Source organism: Myotis myotis, unplaced genomic scaffold (genome assembly GCF_014108235.1).
Source record: "Myotis myotis isolate mMyoMyo1 unplaced genomic scaffold, mMyoMyo1.p scaffold_m19_p_5, whole genome shotgun sequence".
NCBI classification, from domain to species: Eukaryota; Metazoa; Chordata; class Mammalia; order Chiroptera; family Vespertilionidae; genus Myotis; species Myotis myotis.
Genome location: NW_023416357.1, coordinates 46,003,830 through 46,025,365, shown reverse-complemented (window position 1 = coordinate 46,025,365; position 21,536 = coordinate 46,003,830). Strand labels below are relative to the sequence as shown.

The following is a 21,536-nucleotide window of genomic DNA, read 5'->3' as shown; positions in this document are numbered from 1 at the left end:
AGAAATACTGTGTCAACCAAATGAAATGATGTACCTGGAAGCATTTGATAAACTATAAAGTATCCCACAAGTAGTATCTCTCTTTATTCTCTGCCAAAAATTATGCTGAGTCGCCAAGATCAAGGCTGTGTTTGTGTTGTTCAGAGCTCTATCTCCAGTGCCCAGAACAGGGCCTTGAAAACAGCAGGTGTGCCATAAACACCTGTTGAACAAATGATTTCTGAATTGATCCTTGTATTTGGTATAAGTGTGATTTTTGAATTGCTCCTTGTATGTGGAATAAGTGGAGCAAGAATCATTTAAACAAATTTTAATAACTCAAGTAGATTACCCTATGTTTTCTTTAACAAATAGCATTTTTCTCACTGTTTTCATTTAAGAAGGGAAACAGTGAGAAATTGCTTGGCCAATTTTCATATTTACCTTTTAAAATTCTAAAGCAAATAGATTCCTCCTTTGCAATAAAGAGAAAAGGAAAAAAATCTAAAAACTCAGCCATCAGCCATGCCCTTCGATTGGCAATTTAATACAGGCTCCTTTTAGTTTTGTTTTTTAATTGTGGCGATGTTTGGATTAATGCCAAAGAGTAAAATGTAGGGCTAGACCAACGCGTTCTGAGTCTAATACATTTTCCTTTTGTCTGGTGGAAGGGAAGTTTGGCACCAGGCACTTTTGTCAAAGCCAAATCACTGTACGACTTTAAGTAGAGGAAATTGGCGTTCCAAAGCTTAGCGTGCTGAGCATGTGATCTGTTTCTGATGCATGGACTAAGAAATGTTACCATTAACCCCCTAACATGTACTCTCACGTGGGCCATAAAATGCAAATTACAGGGATCAGGAGATTTAAGCCATCGTGAACATAGGCCTTTCTTTCATTCAGAAAAAGTAAATGCTTCTTCAGTAGGAAAATTCCCTGTTGAGCAGATTCACAATATCTTTTACGTAGTGTTTGCCAAGTCCAAGTCAATGCGTTCTAACAACTATATAAACTCATTCTCCAGAGATGATTGACTAAGAAAAATAAGTCCCTTGAGTCTCAAGTGCGTAGGGGGAGAAAATAAAGGCAACTAACATTGAATTCAATACTACCTGGAACAAACCATGAACATGGATTAAGGTCTATTCCTAATTTGTCCTTTGGAGGAATACATATAACAATGTTCCTTTTGTTAGCTAGATGGTTTTAAATTTGCTCAGTGTGCCTGACTGCAATTGCATCCTATCAGTGAAATAAAAACAATCAAGTCAACACTATTTTTCAGATGTTGTGAACTATGGACACATGAGGAAACCTCAAATACTTAGGAACCTGTGGATTTCCTCTTCAGGAAAGACTATGTAGTATGGCCAAAGGACTAAAAATACCCAAGTCATTATGACAAAAGACTCTCCAGAAGTAACATTCAAAATGAAGTATCAATAAAGTTCATCCTACAAATGTTGCAATAGCTCTTACCTTGCTCACAAAGTGCACCAACATAGCTGGGAAGACAGAGGCAGCTGAACGTATTAAAGCCGTCAACACATGTGGCTCCATTGCGACAGGGGTTAGAGTGACATTCATCGAATTCTGAAATAAAATCATAAAAGGCCACAAAAGAACTTTCAAAACAATCGAAGGATTCTAGTTACTGTGAGGTTGCTAGATAAAATACAAGATAGCCAGTTGAATTTGAATTTCAGATTTAAAAGAAAAAAACTTTTAGTATAAGTATGTCCCATTTTATATTTAGGACATACTTAGAGTGAAAAATTATTCTTTTTTTAAATCTAAGATTAAATTTAACTGACCTTCTTATATTTTTATTTGCTAAATATCTGGAAACCCTAAGAAAATTTCAACAATTTAGAGGAGGATCACTGTGTCCATTTCTTTTAGATGAGTCACATGAGCCCTAAAATGGATCAAGTTTTAGTCTAGCCTACCCACTCCCAATCCTGGCTCATGCTCCGCTTTCCTCACTCCTGAAATACTGAAAATACCTGGCAGGCCTCCCAAGCCCTGGGCCCTTCCCTCTCCAATATCTCCTCCATTCTGCCGATGGTCGCCCTCTTTGGACACAGTCATAATTTTACTCCTTGGCTTTCAAACATTCCATAGACCCCAGCTGTCCAGGACAGTTGTCCTTAGAGTGTGGTCCTGGGACCAGCGACAGCAGCATCACCTGAGAATGGTAGAAATGCACACCCCAGGCCCACCCCAGATTTATCTACTGAATCAGATACTGGGGCTGGGGTAACAACAATCTGTATTTACCCGGCCCTCCAGGTGACTCTGATGCACACTGAAGTCTCAGAACCACTCAACTAGAGCATGAGGCACAACTACTGAGCTATTATTTTGAGACAAGCACTCTTTCAATATGAATGTTAGGGATTTTATCCCAATATTTCCATGAGCCTTCTTTACTCAATCATTAAGAGAAAAGCATCCTGGTGCCTCTAAAAGAAGCACCCGACCGTTATTATATGCCATCATTTCTTTCATCAGAGAAAAGGTCTACAATTAGGCAAATTTAAAATGGAGTCTTGCCCTAACTGGTTTGGCTCAGGGGATGAGCATCAGCCTGGGGACTGAAGGGTCCCAGGTTTGATTCTGGTCAAGGGCACATGCCTGGGTAGTGGGCTCAATCCTCACTGGGTGGTGTGCAGGAGGCAGTCAATCAATGATTCTTTCTCATCATTGATGTTTCTCTCTCTCTCTCTCTCTCTCTCTCTCTCTCTCTCTCTCTCTCTCTCTCTCCCCTTCCTCTCTGAAATCAATAAAAATTTAAATTTAAATTTAAATTTTTCTTTAAAAAATAAAAATTTTTTAAAATGGAGTCTTTTTTTTAAGAAAAGGAAATCTAAATAAGAATGAGAACAAAAGGAACTGATTCCGTAGGAACACAGTTACATTCTTCGGAACTAGAAAGAGAGGAGGAGGCCTGCAATCCATACCTGCTGGAGGTGAAGGCGGGTGAGGCTGGCTGCTGGGGACAGCCAGGCAAGGCTTTCTCCCACTTCACAGCAGAGGAGCAAGTTATCTCAAAATGTTATAGCTAAGCCCCCTCATTTTAAAATATAGCGTTGAGAAAATTTGCTGTATTTAAATTGATCATTTATTGATATTCACATTTGGGGGATAGACTAAAAAAGTTTGTTAATATTTATGCAACTTTACATTTGTAGAAAGCCTATCTGTAAAATCCACAAAAAGACATAGCTGACCTGAGTAAGCTTCACTGAGTCTTAGGTATATTAACAAAATTCAGTAACCAAATGACCCCATTTCCCACAATCTACTTGTCACTCTATGACTTTAACTTCATTGAACATATAATTCATCTACAAATGGATTTCTCTGAAATCCTCTGATTGATTCAAGCAGTATAAATACCCACCCCACCAATATCTCTTTTGTAAAAGCACTACACCCTTTCAGGCAAGGACATCTTACCAAGTTCACACTGGTCCCCAGTGAATCCCGGCACACAGGTGCACACATAGGAAGTTTCAGTAGCATAGCAGGTGCCTCCATTGAGGCACGGATTCGTTTTGCAACGATCAGGTCCTATCGTGTTCAGGAAAATAAGAAAAGCAATTAGGCCCATCTCTAACTTTCAATGTATTTTAGCATAAAATGCCACTTATTGCTACCATGATATATAAGTTTTACTGTAGCAATTTAGATATACTACACACAAAAATTAACATTAACTTTACTCTCTGGAGTGTTTCTTGGCGTAACTAACTATTACAAATTGGATCTATTCATTTCTGGGATTCAATCATCATTATTTTCAACAATATTTTGCACAATATCTGGCAACTAATATATTCTACTGCAGATTTAGTTGGCATGATAATGGCAATTGATTTTAGTCAAAAATGATTACACATATGTGCACAGTGAATGGAAATGTATTCTTTTACACGAGGTTAGTTCATGTGAAATGGTTGGATACACAGAACATGCATTCTTTTTAGCAGATTGGCTTGTTACCATCATTTGAATTATTATTGCCTTTTACCACTTAATGCTCAGAAACTGTTTTTCTTCGAAAGTGTGCACTGAAGTCTCTTCTGCTACATTAATATGCTTTTTCCAAAAACACGTTCCAAATGTACTCCTTTAAACTATACTTGAAGAAAAGCAACACATGGATTAAACTCTACTGTATAAAAACAAACCCAAACACAAAAACCTCACCTAACATGAAACCCCCCAATTTTTATTGCAATTTTTCTCATTAAAACACAAATAAAATCAACACTCCTAGCAGATAAATATAAAGGCCAGAGCCACAAATTTATGAAGAGAAACAGCTTAATATATGTTTTTAAATGGCAAATGCAAATACTTTTACACTATTTGAAGCACATATATTATTCTATAACAATTCTTGGATAATTGTCTTTATATTAATAGCTTACATTTATTAGAGTTTGAGTATTTTTCTAGAGATGCCTGTTTCAAAATGTTCAAGAATCCAAATAACAGTTTAAAGTTTTACAAAATAATTGTGATAAATAGGTTATATATGGGCTACAACTTATGTTCAAGAATCTTAAGACCGAAAACCCTGAAATAATTAAACATGAAAAGAAGACCGTCTACTTATGAAACATGAACTTAAGGAACATTCGGATAAAGAAGGTACTGCTAGTAGAAGATAACAGTCTTTTTCATATAGGAAAGTCAAACAAACTTTCTGAGTGTTAAGTAAATTCTAGACTACTAGAAAGACTTGACAAATTCATATTTGCATGTGTGGGATCAATTTTAGGTTAATTCAGATGCTTACACCAACTTCAAAAACTACCCCAACTCTTCTAAGATTCTTTCTCATGTAGTCCTAAAAATATTTAAAACCTCCCTAGCCGTTTTAGCTTTCTGCCTCTCAAAGTACTCTGCCTAGATGATGAAGCTACAGTCAACAGCACATCTACACACTGGCCTCAGCACACAATCAACATGACACTTAGGAGAAGGCGCTTGGTGAAACTGTGATGTGCCATATAAATGCGATGCACTATTATTGTTCCCTCCACAGACACCAGATACCACACTGAGAGTATGGGACAAGGACTTGACAAAAAAGTGGGTCTTTCTGTGAACACAAAGTAGCTTAAATTAGAAAAAAATTATGTTTATAATTTTTATTCTTCTGTACACAGTTTGAATTAACCTCTAAAAGTTAAATCTGCAACAGATAGACCAGGCAATATGAGTGTCCAGTTACTGAATTAACCTAATATGATGATCTGTTTTGCAATGAAGACGCAACATCTAATTCTAGGTAAACATTGTGGACTGGATAACTGGTACACATTTATTATTCATTTGTCAAACTTAATTCTCTCTCAATATTACCAATGATTCCTATATCATATTTTCACCAACCTGAAGTATATTGTAACTAAATTACAAATGGACAAATGTTGGCCAGATTACATGCTTATCATTTACAGATTAAATATAGGATGATAAAAAAAAGTATTCATCAGCCACCTTTGATCAATTTTATTCATAAAATAGTTCAAGTCATTTATAAAAAGTTGCATGTTATGACTATTTTACTCTATCTGAAGCACAACAAACTGAAGTGGTACAAAAGATAATATTGAAATGTTCAGAAGGATAATTCTAAGTGAGGCCATGCTGTAAAGCATATTCATTACAATTAAACTTATTTTGAACCAACACAGACCTTAAAGTACTGATTTTTTTTTTTTTTTGTAGGTAGTAGCTAGGTGGTGATGGTTACTTTTGGATTCCATTGAAAATATTATTCAAATGATGTTCCAGAAAACACCATTGCAGCAGACTTCTCAACATTATTAGGCTTGAGTAAAATGAAAATAAGTTCTACAAAATGAATAGTCTAAGATTTCTGGTTTACATATAATTAACTATCAATTATCCACTTTTGTGTTATAATAATAGGAAACCAGCTAAGAACAGTGAAAAGACCATGGACTTTGAGTAGGGCTGATCTCAGTTCAAATCCCACTTTTCCATAATGTGTGTGGCTGTGCAACCCTTAGCAAATTACAGAACCTCTCTTAAAAACGGGGAGAGCTGTACATGCTGTATAGCCTTTTCATGAAGATCAAATGAGACAGTCTATATGACCTAGCATAAAATTCATGCTTCCTGTTCATTCAGTAAAAAAACAGAAATCCTCTCTTGACTGACGGAGCTCGAATAAACACTAAATGAATACCCACTGAGTTAGAAGCATTGTGTGGACTACCTGAAGCAAGAAAATTGAATAAAAGTATAAATGGATAACGTATATTGCACGAGCTATGTGAAATGTTTATTAGAGCTATTTACTACTGTCAAATTTTAAAGGCCTGACAAATTTTGACATTATCATAATAGCACTTATCAATAAGAGATTTTTAAGAATATATTTGTTTTCTGTGTGACTATGGTACATATGACAAAACAATACTTGTGAGTAAAACGACAATGAATTTTTATACCACTAACATGCAATTTTTCCATGGTGCGATTATACATTGTTTCTAAAACCCAGGAAAATAAAAGGAACATCTATAAAGCTCAGAAATGATAGATACTTGCTTCCTTTGCCTCTCATTATGGACTCAATACTGTGTGCTGATCTACTGTTATGTGAACAATAGAGAAATCTCCACTGATTTAACATCACAATAAAAATTATACAGATATACATATGTTAGGACCAAAGGACTGTTTCCACATTTGGAAACAGATTTATCAATGTCGTGACCTTACCTGGTAAATAGACTGCTGTGCCTTCCACTGACTCTTCATTCATGTCAATCAGGAAGCCGGTTTCATTAGATGTTTCCAGAAGGTAAAGTGGTGGTGTTGGAAGTGAAATCTTTAACTCTGCAGTGCGTGCTGTTGCCTGATTATTGGAATCAAGAATTCTTGCTGACACTTGCTGTCCCCATGCTGCCACTGTGGAATCCTGCCCTCTGGTCAAAGCTGCCTGCGTTTCAGAGTTTATTTCCAGAGAAGGAACTGTGGACTTCTCAGAAGTCTGTGGGCTGGGCTGAGGCACCACACCTGCCCCAGTCCCAGCGGTTGCAGAAGCGGAAGTAGGGTGTGGCCCCAGTGTAGCACCTTCTGACTTAATTTCACCTGCAGCTGTGACAAGGGTTTCAACCTCAGAGGTTCTCATACTAGAAAATACTTTGGTTGTTTCTCCAGAAAGTTGAACATTGGTTTTGTTTGGGGAATCTTGGAGAATCTCAGATCCTTCTTCAACAATTAATTCTGTGGGAAAAGCTTCCATTTGTTCTAAAAAGTTAGGTTTAGTTTCGTCTTCTGAAGATTCTGACTCTGTGTCAAGAGGTAAGAATGGAGGCCCAGTTATGTGAATGTACTCTTCACTTGATGGTTGGAAAGTCACCTCAATATTTGCAAATTTTCCTGGGGACGTTTGAGATGTGCCAGCATCTACACCAGGCAGAGTACTTGGCTGAAGGCTCTCTGTGTGTTCAGACGCTCCACTGCCTAAGGGCACAGTGAACGGAGATGATGTCTCAGGAGACAGCTTCACAAAGGCCAAAACTGGTGATGTTGTATCCGTGTAATCTGGGGGATTCGATCTTTCCATTACATGAGGTACTTCTGTTAAACTCTGAGCCGTAAGATGGACAGTACCAGTACTTACGTGGGGTGTAGAATCTATTAGTGCCTCCCCAGCTCCTGAAGAGGATTCTGGCTGAAAAGAAGGACCAACATATTTCTTTTCCTCATACTCTTCCTGTGTCTTTTCCAAATGACCCACTGTTGATATTACTTCACTTTGGTCTGCAATAGCTTGACCATCAGACAAAGTGCTTGACTCAAAGATGTCTTCCAGGGCTTTGGCTTCAGTTTTTGGTTCTTCGATATTTGGGTGAACTGTGACAGACTTACTAGGAATGGGCAGAGATGTTGCTGTTGGAAGAAAAATATCTAATTCTGTTTCTGTGCTTGGGATGGGGATCCCAGTTGTGAAGATAAAGCCCATGTGATTGGACTGGCTTCTGTCTTCAGAAGTCATGGATTTGTTATGTGCGGCCTGAGTGTAGCCCGCCAGAAGAGCATCACCAGAACTTTCAAAGTGTTCCCCAGTTAAGGAAAGGTTGGCATCTGCCTCATGTTTCTCTTGAATTTGAACGCTGTCTTCATTATTGACCTGTGGTCCTGACGGTGTTTCTGGGTCTATGTCTGTTTGCATTCCAAGGATGTCTTCATACATGGGTTTAGTGTGATCAATATCTATGATAGTATTTTTATCTGATGTCAGCTCAGGTAGAATTTCAAGTATGGTACTCTCTGTAATTGTCAATAACAAATCCTTGTCCTCTTTGTCCAGATCTATAATAATATTTTCAGTGGCTTTTTTTCTGTCAGGTTTTAAGGTGGAATCCTCAAATCCCCCCAAGTGGCGGTGGAAACTATCGGCACCCTCGGTGGACCTCTTATATGACACTGTGTTGGACACTGTGATGGTTGGATCTGGGGAGCTTTCATTCGGCTCTAGATGAAGAGGTGGCACCATTGAAACTGTTGGGAACCCGTCAACAGTAAAGCTTTTAGCACTTGGATCCTCAGGATGTTTCTCCAGGGGCCTATTAGGAACAAATGTGGTGCTTCCTTTTCTGGTTGCCTGAGTAGTTCCAGAAGTGTGGACTAAATCAACTACATCCAGTTCCCCAGATCCTTCTCCGGAATATTCATGAAACAAGTCAGATGGTTTTGTTGTGGATGTAACAGATCCTTTGGCCATTCCAATACCAGAAGTTGTAGCCAGAAAGTCAGTAGAAGAGGCTGCTGCTTCTTTAGTTTCTGCTACTGAAGAATTCTTGTTAGAGACTTGCTCAGTGGTAGGTTGTGGTTGACTACTCTGAGTTTCTTCTTTCCAACTCTGAGTCTGATTTTGAGGCTGTTCAGTGTCTGTGGAGAAGGTGAGAGTTGCTAAAGACGGTCCTTCTGTCCTGGTGTCACTTAAAATTTCTAGTAAAGTTGTGCTGGATGCTGTCTCACTATGTTCAGAGGTGCTGTCTGTTTTAGAAATGAGTGGTCCAACTTCATTTGCCACATTTTCCATTCCCTCATAGTCTTCAGTGGTATCACTCGAGATGCTAGTTTCTAAGCTGTCCACTTGAGAAGTCTTGGGATATAATGTGCTAATGATTCGTTCCATTTCAGTAAAATTCACTGACACTGTGGTAGGCAAAACTTCCTCTCCTGATCCCAGGCCAGAGAATAAATTAGTATCTGACTCTTTAATTATTGGCTTCATAACTTTGGGGAAGAGTTTTATATTTTCTTCCTCTTTGATTGATGAATCTGTAACTATACTTCCAGCTAGTATAGATTCAGTCACTGAGGTAGTAGCCAAGAAAAAATGAGATTTTTCAGTAACTTCGGGGAGAGTAGTGAGGGGTTCCAAACCCTTTGCTCCTGGATCTGGAGTAGACATGTCAACTAAGGAAATGCCTTCCTTTCCCATTTCCTCATCAGCACCATACATTTTCTCTGTTGTTAGTATAGAGTAACCTGTGGTTTGAAATCCAGGTTCATAAAAAATTGTTTGTTCTGGTGCAACAGAGCTTTGGGGGGATTCAACAGATTTTTGTTCTTGAATATTTTCCTCTGATGCTGTTTTGATTTCAATTTCTTGTCCTACAGTATTGACTCCTTGGCTGGACCACAGTTTGGTTGGCTCTATCGTCTGGGAAAAGTCCACTGAAACTGTGCCATCGACCTTCACGTCCCCCTTTTCTGTTGGAGCTTCAGTACCTTCAGCTTCTGCCCTTGGTAAACTGGTGGTTCTCTTATCAGCTTCTTGGATAGTGCCTTCTTCTCCCAATACTTGGTCAGTAAATGGAGATTCTGTACCAAAAACATTTCCCACAGCACCGGGAAACACATGGTCAGCAGAGCTGCTGGCTGAGACCCCTTGCCCACCTGAGCCCTCACCTGAGGCTGTGAACTCTTCCCAAGGGAAGGCTGAAGTGCTGACAAAGGTGCTACCAGGTCCTTCCGAGTCAGCTGTGTGATTGATGTGGCCTGAAGTAGGGATTAACAATGGTGAAATCTGGGTGTCTTTAAATGCTGCATCCCCAGAGCCTTCCATCATTACTGTTTCTTCTTTCGTTACGATTTTAGATACTGTTGAGTATTCTCTGAAGTCACCACTGAAATCTTCCTCCAAAGGAAAATCTGTAGAGAAGCCCTTTATTTCTGTCCCATGATTTGATTCTACTGACGCCTCTGATATAAGGCTTTCCTTGGATGTTTGGCTTATAACTTCAGTAACCTCTCTGTCCATTACATTACTCAAATCTAGTCCTGGTGGCTCAAAGGGGAATACAGTTTCCACACGGGGAGACATAGTACTAGCTATTTCCTTTTTAATTTGAATTTCAGACTCTACTTTTAATGAAAATGAAGAAACAGCGGTGGTTGCTGGGTCAGTGGCAGCTTCTCTTGAGCCCTGCTCCATAGTGAGAGAGACGGGGCTACCTGGCACAGTGGCCTGCCCTTCCTGAACTCCAGGTTGACTGCTACTGCTGGGCTTAGTGGTCTGTGGCCCCAGATTGTCTAAAACATCTGTCTCCGGAAAGAAAGGATTAGAACTTGTCATTTCCCTTTCAGCCTGTGTGGATGTTGTTAAGGACACAACGCTGTTCCTGGTAGCAGATGTTGAATCACTAGCTGTAGCTTCATTTGAGTTTTCTAACGCAGAGGATAAAATTAACTGGTCTGATCTCTGTGTAGGCATATGTAGCTGAACTATAGAAGCTGTAGTTCCCTCCTCCTCACCTTCCCTTTGCTTTCCCTCAAGAGACGTACTGAAAGCCCACTCATACGTGTCTGTTTCCTCTACAAATTTTGTGGGCACTATTTCTGTAGAAGGTTGTTCAGAAACCAAGGAAACGGCAGTTGCAGGAACATCAAAAAGGTTGTCTGTGATCATTATCTTGCCAGTGTCTAAAGTAACCAGTGTATCTGTAGTATTTCTCTGTGATGAATGGGTTACCACGGTGAACATTTGATCTTTATCTTCTTCTTCCCCAGAGCCTTCTGGAATCAGAATTGAAGAATTCCCAGAGAGCTCTACAATTTGTCCAGGGGTTATTCCCACCCAGTTCTCCACAGTGGCCAATGGGTCAGCAGGCCTGGGGGTTCCTGTTAATGTGACTGATACTTCCTCCAACACATTTGCTGACATAAAACTTGGAACTGTACTTGGAGTAGAGGTGATAGAAGTACTTTTTTCTGCCTCTTCACCAAGTGTTACTTCCGTGGTCCTTGAAATGATCGTTTCTGGGGATTCTTGGTTGATGTCAGCATCTCCTGAAGACTCTTCAGGAGAGAGGGGTACAGGTTCAGTATGTTCAAGCACCAGACTATCACGCGCAGACTCAGGACCTTTATCCGAGACTGATTCTGGTCCCTCTGTGGCTCGGCCTTTGTGTGATGGGACTGTGGGGAAAATATCAGGCTCACCACTTGAAAAATGTTCTGGTGTTTCAGGGTAAGTCTCAGGCTTCCATGTCATTTCAAGCAATTCCGTTGTTTCGTTAGATTCACTTGGTTGCACAGCAGTAGATGATTCTGTTTCAGACATGGGGAACTCAGGGGTGTCACTCTCACTGCTGTCTGAAAAATTCTGAGAAGGTGCAACACTTTCAAACTGGCCACGCCTAGCTTCTGCCGCCTCTGGGTCCTTGGGCACAGTGGTGACCAGGTGTTTCCCATTTATGTACTGCACTGATGGGGTGGTCGTGACGTCAGTAGCATTTGCACAGTCTTCGTCTTCCTCCTCGTCTTCCTCACTGTGGTATATATCTATGTCAATTAACTCAGGTAAAATGGCAGCAATTAGGTCGTGCTCTGAATCTGTTTCTTCACTACAAGGTTCATCTTCTTTAGATTCTGAATCTATTGGATGACCAATTACACTCAAATCACTCATTCGACCTGAAAAAAACAAAGAGTTTTCACAATACTTAAATAGAACAGTTGGCAGCGTATGACAGAAGAGACTGATAGCAAGGCTGGCAGTCACTCACATACAAGGGAGGATTCAAATCTTTTCACATAAGTACAATCATCCTTCTACACATGATTATCAGTCTTCCGATTTTCCGTTTTACATTAACAATGGGAAAAATAAATCCAACTTAAGATGATAGAAACAGGGCATGAAAACTCTTTAACACGTTTAACAAAGCAGCGTCATAAAATGAGACTAGAAAGCACATATATACATTGTAATCGTGACGTGGGAATTCATCTTTGTGTGAACTGAAAAAAATGAAAAATTTCACCAAATCATACAGAAAAAGTAATTGATTATTGTCCTTCATGTAAAGGGGATGCACAGACACTCTTACTCAATAAGGAAATGAGACGAGATTACTTCTGGCCTCTTGTCACGATTTGTCCTAAAGAAGACTTTCTAGAAAAGTGGAGGCGAGGTTTCTTTCCAGCCCTTTCACAGCAGTGACCGCCCCTCCCACAGCAAGTGAAACTAGCCTTAGCTGCCTAACTTGCAGCCACCTCCCCGACACAAAGGCAGAAAGCTTGGATGGGGCTTTGTGTGATGCACAGATTGTTTCCAAAGCACAAGAGAGGAAGAGCTGTGCCACGTTTACACCTTTATCCCTCATGACATGATGGATAATGGGTCGATTATAGCTCTTTTTAAAACATTTCCTCCAAAGGAAGTTTAAGAGTCACATCTAAACATTTGAACTTGCATATTTTAATAACAGATGTCCTTAGAACATTCCCTAGATCACAAATTGCCACGAGGCACAAACTGTTCAGCCTGATTGACTTTCCTGCCTCAAGAAATACACCAGCAAAGGTCCTTGTCTGGGCACCAGGAAGGAGGAAATTCTGGGCCCTCACTCTCATTAGAGTGGAATTTAGTTGTCTTGGGAAAGGGTCCTGTCCCTACAGCTTCCCTGCTCCTAGCATCACAGCCACGTGCAAAGGTGCCCATGGGTGCATTGTCCCATGAAGAAGACAGAGTAAAGCAAGGATTGCACAGTCTCACTTCCAACCCCCAGAAATACTGTTGCAAAATTATTTTCAGCCTAGCCCTGATCCATGCCACAAATGCGCAAGCTGAAGCTGAGAAGCTTACAGGGGAAAAAATGATGATGGAGCCACACCTGTCCCCATCAGTAATAAGATGGTTCCTGTTGTAACACGCTGCTCCCTTCTACATATGAAAGATCAACATCTAGCATTTACTGACAGTCAGAAAAGAAAAGCCCAATTGAGAGGGAATCAGTCTTTACACATCAACATAAACACAGATATATATGAACCATCAATAAAAACTCTATAAAATTTCTTCTGTTTTTAACTATGGTTTGTTAAAAAAAAAAAAAAAAAAAAAAAAAAAGCTCAAGACAGTTATGTAACTAGAAGACATCTACTATATTTACATTTATCCCTTTCACTCTAATAAAAGCAAAAAGAAAACTTCTCTGTGTCCCATCTTCACTGTATTCCTCCATAAAATACTACTGTGTAGGTCTGGCTTACTCTTACCCCAATTACACATCCTTCCTCATTAACTGTCACATATTACAGTTCTACAGTTCATTTCTTATATCTCAATCCCATTCCACACCATACATCCAGCCTTTCAACTATATAAATGAAGGCTTATGGTTATTCAAATAAACGAAAAAACATTTCATCCATAGGAGAAGTGAAGTCAATGCACAACGCCAGCATATAATAAAAATATAAAAGGAATACTGATGGTTTCTGCCACTGTTGCAACTACTCTTCACTGCCAAACAAGAAAATGACTAAATGTCTTACCTTTTTCCAAAAAGCATAATTAAATGAGTAAGATCATTCAATATTTCATCACTAATGTTACAGTGATCTCATAGTGCCTCATATGTATATGTTTTAAAAGAGGACACAATAAAATGTTCAGGTAATAACACTTTAAATGACTGTGGTAAAGCCTACCTTTTCACTATAAAAAACAGAATGGGAGAGAAATATGCACATGTGTGAGAAAGAATACATTTTAAATGCCTTTTGTAGACATTAATCTCTTGAAATATCACATCAATAATTTTATTTAATCATCAAATTAAGTAGTCTCTCACTGCTAATACTATTTGAACATAGTTGAATTACACTATTTTGTACTGTATAGATTTAATTGGAGCCTCAAAAACATGCCTGTCTTCATGTTTATACCTTCAACCCTGTCTTCATGTTTATACCTTTATTTAGGAATAAATAAAGCTAGAATTCGCATTAAGTATCACACCACAGACAATAAATTCACACAGTAACTTTCATTTGAATACAGAAAGAATTTTAAATAAGAAACATGCATCTGTGTCAAGAATACAAAGAATCCCCACCACATTCTGTACTTTTTTATCAATTAAGGAGATAAAACTAACCGGCCAAGCTACTCCAGCCAAATGCTAGGATCAATAAGGAAATAATTGTTCAATATTGTTTATTTATAAACTCTTGGGCCAGGAAAAGGAAAACTCATTATAGAACTTATTATAGAAACTTATTACAGAATTTATATGGGTTTCTAAATAAATTCCTTACGTTTAAAAATAATATTTAAGAAAACAAAACACATAAACTTATACCATGAACGTCTTGGTGAATAATTATAGAGGAGGTTCCATCAACTATGATGTTGGTAGCTCTAAACAGTAAGTAGAGTGGAGAAAAGCAGAGAGGAGATACTAAGGTTGCCAGCGTGTCAAATGTCAACTTGTCAAAGAAACTGACACATTACGATGTTTGCCTAAATGTTTTACCAAAGAATGAATAACTTAAAAACAAAGTGTTTTTCTAGAAGAACTCTAATTGAGAATATACACCTTATATAATAGTTTGATTGGCTATCAACTCTTATTAATTCAACTAAATAAAGACCCTGGCATTCACTTTACATTCTCTAGTTTTAGTTCCAATGAACAAAGTAATAACATTCCTTGAGTCCATATTCCACTTGGATAATGAATCCTAACATTTCTTACTATTCATAAAACTATAAAGATTTCCCCTAACATGTTAACCCATCATATCAGAATATTTCACCAAAGACTCAACTGTTAGGTGCAGTATATTCCATTTCCTAATCTAAATAAATATCACAATATTTCAATCACAGCAATATAAACATTGCACATTGTTCATAAACACACTCAGCTTCAAGCTGGTTTTGCACATGAATTTTAATTCACGACCAAAACCATGCATGCCACCCAATTGTATTATCTCTTCAGAGCCCATTCATTGCACAGAATTTATTGAGTGCCTCTTATCTACCAGATGGTATAGCAGACACTTGCCTACCAACTTTATAGAGACCTAAGACTTCCAAGGTATCGCCCAAGTATCCTCCAACTCTCTCCCTCTCTGCTCTCTCAGGAACAAATGCTCTTGCCAATAGGTTAGAGAAACTCTTTTCACACTCTTTTAAAAGGGAACGTTTGAGTGCACGTATTGCAAATGCTCCAAACATTACATTTAAATGATAATTTCTTTTTCCATCTGCTTCCAAAGTATCGGATCTCACTTGCCTTTACAATAGTAGAAAACACTGAATCATTTTAAGCTCTTTTATCTTATTCTTCTCATTCTACCATGAAGCTGGCAATGACCAAAGAACTATCAGCACATCATAATAGTGATTGAAGAGAAAAGATTTATTTTAAAAAGTGCTCATTTGATATGTTACAAAAATGTTCCATTTAGAAATTCTTAAATAAAACAAAGAGGTAAAATGAGAGTTGAAATTATTTTGTGTCCTTTTTCTTAAAGGAATATTCTCACAATTAAGCAACAAGTATTCATTATTTCAGCACATTTTGTCAACTTCCAAATGGTTCCATTGGATTTCTTAATATCGGTTTGAGGGTGCGGGAAATGTTGATTGCCTAGGGCCGTGGTCGGCAAACTGCGGCTCACTAGCCACATGCGGCTCTTTGGCCCCTTCAGTGTGGCTCTTCCACAAAATACCACGTGTGGGCGCGCACGTACAGTGTGATTGAAACTTCATGGCCCATGCCCAGAAGTAGGTATTTTGTGGAAGAGCTGGTATTTTGTGGAAGAGCCACACTGAAGGGGCCAAAGAGCCGCATGTGGCTCGAGAGCCACGGTTTGCCCAGCCGCAGTTTGCCGACCACTGGCCTAGGGTTTTGAAGTTAATTTTTTTCTGCCAACAGATTCTCTACACATCAATTTATATATTATTATCTCAGTATAGCCAATTTGTTCTCATACTTTTAAAATTTTAAAATTATGAAATCTGTCTAGTGGAGACAGGTGAATTCTTTCTGCCACTGGTCTCCTGTCATTGCCACCTTACATCTATCCCCTAATCCTATTTAGTCCCCTTTGTTTATTCAGCTGCTGAAATTACTTCTTCATCCCCCTATTTTATCACCACCCCTTCCACCCACCACACACATTATCCGAAAGCTGCAAGAGCTATAGTTATTGCAAACTAGCAAAGTTTCTTTGTAGGATGTGGCAGGGGAGAGGGGGACACCTGTGATATTGTAAAAGCAGATATATCATTCCAAAATTGTGATCTGCTCTTTGTTGTACTAACAGTGCACCCTAATGGAGTAATTAACGTTCCCACCTCTTGGTGAACAAGTCCTTATAAAAGACTGCTGTATTTCAGAATTTTATTCTAAGAGTAATATAACTTTTATTTAGATTTCAAGAGTTAAACCACAGAACTCTACACAGTGTATGTATAATCTTTTCTATGTTTATACGAGTGTATTTTAACAGCTTGACTTGAATATACTGGTACCACGGTTAATAGATTTTTTTAGTGGCCTTTCACACAAAGCTTATTGCTAGCTGACCTCAAATTATTCAGCAAGTATTTTGAAGTACTTCACGGTAGAGTTTTGTAGACATAGCACAAGTCTCCCAGTCATACTGTTAGCAGACACAAAACATAGTTGCTAAGATGCACAGGCAGCTGGCTAAAGTTCATGTTCTCTTCAGGGAATTTTACAACTTAAGTTTAAGAGCTTTCAATTAAATGCAAGCACATAACAATCTACTTAGCAGAAATATATTAGTATCACATTTCTTTATTAAAATTGATTTTATTTTAATGAGCAACAAAAAAGATTTTGTTTCCTTATTTTAAAAATACAACAAACAGCCATACTGCAGTGTGTGAGAAATACTCACAGCATCTAAATAGAAACAGCTTGAAGTTCTTTAGTAAGTTTAGGTTTTCTGATACACACCTATAGATCCAGAAACCAGCCTGAAACAAATGCTTCTATTTCATTCATCTTTGAGATGCTCTTAATGAAAATACAAAGCGAACTGGCTTCGTATGAAGCAAAGAAAACCACCTAATGTGAATTTCAACCAGGTTACCACAGACATCCTTTCCTCAACATTTGCAAAATTTGAGACACTAAAAATGGCGCCAACTCAGAATAATAAAAAAAATTTGACCTTAGTAATCAAGATATAAATACCCTCCCAAAATTTTATCAGATATTTTTGCACCTTTAATTACCATAATGATTGGAAATTATGTGGTACTTTAGCAATACTCAATCTCCCCAGCAGTGAGAGAGAGAGAGACTGAACTAAAGGTTGGGAGATCAATAGTGGATTATGCGACCCATCTCTCTATTACCTCTGCTGGCCGAGGTACGCTTGGTGTGCCACCCAGGCATGTTATCTTACACTGACAGCCCCCTTCTTGCTGAGTGAGAAGCTCAATATTTCTCCATTTATCAGGAATTACACCCAGAAAGGGCAAAATATAAGTATGAGCAATATAAGCATTTCTGATGACCTTATTCTTACGAGGCAAACCTATTATGGGGATGATAAACGGGAATCCTCCCTTTTCTCAACTTCAGATAATTCTCTAATAATGCTGTTCCCTCAAGAGGAAAGAATGTGTTTAGATACCGCCATCTGGTCTAAGTGTGCTTAAGGAGATATCTCTGAGTGTGAGCTTGGGCTTATAGGAAAGGCCCAAGCCACTTCATAACTCCCAATTAAAGAGAAAGGGCTTTGCTGGAGAGCATAATCCAGTAATTTTGTGACCTTCAAGCATTTCTGAACAACAGGATAAAGAGCTACATGAAAGGGAAGTGAGCCACATTATTTGGGTTTTAAATGTTTCCTTAAAAGCAGAACAAATAAAAAATAATCAAGGGCAGTACTTTTAAAATCTTTCTCACTTTAGTTATCTAGCATTGTCAAAGCTGGTTATAGTTGATAGATAGATAGATAGATAGATAGATAGATAGATAGATAGATAATAGATAATAGATAGATAGATAGATAGATAGATAGATAGATAATTGATAATTACCAGATATCCTAACACCAGAAAAATGCTTTGGTCAGATTCATGGATTTATAATTTAAATAAAAACTGTGACTAATATAAAATAACTGCCTCTAATAAACAAATACGGGGGGGGGGGGCTAAGTAGGTTATAGTTGTGAGTACAAAAAACACAGTTTGTTAATGTATTATTACTTATTATTATATTTTCTATAGGAACAACTGTAAACCTATTTTTGCCCCATCATGTATATATACTTCTTTTCTAAGCCTCCAAAATTATGGCTACTAAGTTAAACTTCACCAAACACCATTTTATTTTTTAATGATGCCACTTCTTTCTTCAAAAATTAGCAGTAGTTTCTGGTCACCTCTACCATCTGATTTCTTCAAAAGAGTGTTCAAACATCTCCATTAACTCCCCACATTTATCCTCTTCCTTCAGTTCTCTGTGATTCTCTGCTTCTCTGCCCTGGAGACCAGCAGCTCCATGTCCCTGTCTCAACATCCTCATTCCCATCTCAGACTTCCACTCAGGAAGAGCCCCTGCCCCGACTTGGCATGCTTTCTCAGTCCTCCTGTGAACTTCTCCCGCACACTGAGCATGAAAGATCCAGCTACAGCCCACCCTTCTCCAACATACCTTCTCTAACGCTCCTCAGCCCTAACTGGTGCTGTTTTTTATTTGTACGCCAAAGGACTCTGACATACTGTTTCTTATTTATAAATCCCCTCATTGTCAATGGGGCGAAAAAGAGGCACATGTAAAACTTTCAACAACAAAGAATTTTTTTTTAATCCCCTAGTTTTTATATTTTTATCTCACCTCCCTTACTTCTATATTCCATAATTAAAGTAAAAGGATCCTTTAAACATGTAGTGCTCCTTAGACTCTGACCACTTAGCCCTTCTTTGGGGAATTTTGTTGGAAGAATGTCTACACAGTTATTTATCATCAAGAATGAAAATTTTCATTCTATACTTGTTTGATGCTCCCTTTCAAAGATTTACATTTTAGCCTGAAGAAATGGTTGTTCTTCGGCTGTAGTAACAGCCCCAATTCGAAACTATAACTAAAGAACCATACAGATAACTCAAACACTAAAAACTCCGAGAGTTATAAAAATCCAGGTAATCTAAAGGTGCAGGCACAGTCTCAATATTTGTAATCATTGATTTTCTTTCCAAATCCGGCATTCTCTATAGGTTGATATCGGGGTGATAATCCCTGTTTTCCTCAAATTAAAATACATACTTGTATACTATAGACATCAATACAGTCAAGAGAATCCTTAAGCCAAAGCATACATAGTTCCTTTTAATTTCCACGTTGATAGAGAGAAGGTAACATGGATACAGCCAAGTGAGGTATGCAGTTCTGGGTAATTCGAGATACATTCTCCACCCTTCGATATTACTTTGACCCAATTACAGTTAATCCTGAAACTTTAAAAACATATGTCAATGATATATGAAATATGTTTCACATATTCCTCACTTACAGATGCCAAGATTCATTTAACATTTGTGACAAAAGCTACACTTCCCAAAATATGCTCAAAGACCACTATTTCGTTCAGACATAATTTTTTCCTCCTTAAAATTGGTCAAGTACATTTTAAACTGGCAGAGGCTTAGAGCAGCCCCCACCCCAGGAATTTTGGTATGTCAGCCACTGCCTGTAGGTAGAAAGCCTTCAGCTTATCAGTGGTTTTGAACCCTCACTGTGCATCACAATCTCATGGGGCACATTAAGAAAGACAGATACTAATTTAAAAATGAAGGAAAATTAAGAAAAATAGCAATGCCTGAGCTCCACCACTAGAAATTCGGATTCAAGTTGTCTCATGGGAGGTCGGGTGGAGGGTATTTTTATTTGGAGGTTCACTGGTTATTTTGTGAGACAGCTAGGGTTGAAAAGCAGTGTGGGCAATACTGATGCACTGGGCGATTCCCTGGTGTCTCACACCCCAGCATGGACGGGCATCCTGGTTGGTGACATGGAGCCTGGCTGCTGCAGCTCTGGGGCCTCCCAGGTAAACTGTGTGGTTGCCTAGTAAGGGGACAAATGTTCAGAGTTTCCTGGGAGACCAATTCTGAGACTTTGCCTGCTAAAGATGCTTTTCATATTACTTAGTTCATGTTACCTCTATTTTTCCTTTTACTAAAGCAAGCAATTTTCCTTCATTACATACTCTTTTGCTTACTAATTATTTCAAGTTGCCTTCTCAACTAATCTATAGATTGTATTATTTTCTTTACCCTCGCCACACAGTTGTTTGACTGAATGATTATTCCAATAACCCTCTAAAATATTTCCTTGAGGGTGGGTATGAAGAGATAGGCAGAGAACGTTTTCTCTTCAGGTAGTAAAATGACTCCCCTGAAGGGCAGAGTAAGGGTGAGATTGCAAAATACTGAAATATGACAATTACGCTATATCCCATTAAAGTACACAGGTTATACATTAGTACATTTCCTTTTCCTGTTCTCAGTTTAGAAAAATCAACTTTCGGAAACCTAGTGTATGCATCATATGGTCAAAGCAACAGAACTGTCCTGTGAGATACTGGGAATACTGTGGTAAAGCCAAGCAACGAGGACACTCGAAGCCAGCCAAGGTGGCATATACCGATCAGACGTGTGCACAAGCAAGTCTGGGTATAATACCATGACACAGTATGTTAAATGTCCATAGACACAGATGCTGAAACATAATTAACTCTCCCTCTCCCTCCAGAGATTTTTCCAGTTTAAAAATCTCATACTTTAAATTCTAGCAAGTATTTAGAAGGTTCTTCATAATTTATTTTCTTCTCAAGAATCAAATTACTCTTTTTAAAAATAAGTATAGTCTTCTTGTCAATAGCTAGATGTTTCCCTCCTAATTCATACTCAAAAGTCTAAACACTGGCATATCTCTCTAAGGAACACCATTTTTAATGAAATAAAGTAGATTTTCAGTTGTCCACATGACGCCTTAGGATGAATGTTTTACAGTTTTCTATCGCTTCAATTATGTTGTAAAAAAATTCGGAGTACTTCAATATAAATGAAAAAATGTACAACAGTTTTCACCAAAACACATCGCCATCCCTACTGCCCCCAACTAGGGTTATTCTTATAATCCTTCCATTCATAAAACCACTGAATAACCAATTCTTCTTTTTGTACCTGACAAACTGGTCTC

General features: G+C 38.3%; 1 protein-coding gene across 3 annotated transcripts in view; it reads right to left on the bottom strand.

The window, feature by feature from the left end:
• VCAN (versican) overlaps nucleotides 1-21,536 on the bottom strand; it is a 106,181-nt gene that overhangs the window by 30,520 nt on the left and 54,125 nt on the right. For 2 of the 3 annotated variants that reach the window (XM_036309020.1, XM_036309021.1), the window contains 3 exons: nucleotides 6,751-11,964; nucleotides 3,442-3,555; nucleotides 1,459-1,572 (listed from right to left, as the gene is read on the bottom strand). In XM_036309020.1, coding sequence (XP_036164913.1) covers nucleotides 1,459-1,572; nucleotides 3,442-3,555; nucleotides 6,751-11,964 — 5,442 coding nt within the window. The remainder of the gene's footprint in view (nucleotides 1-1,458; nucleotides 1,573-3,441; nucleotides 3,556-6,750; nucleotides 11,965-21,536) is intronic. The other variant, XM_036309022.1, reaches the window with a different exon arrangement.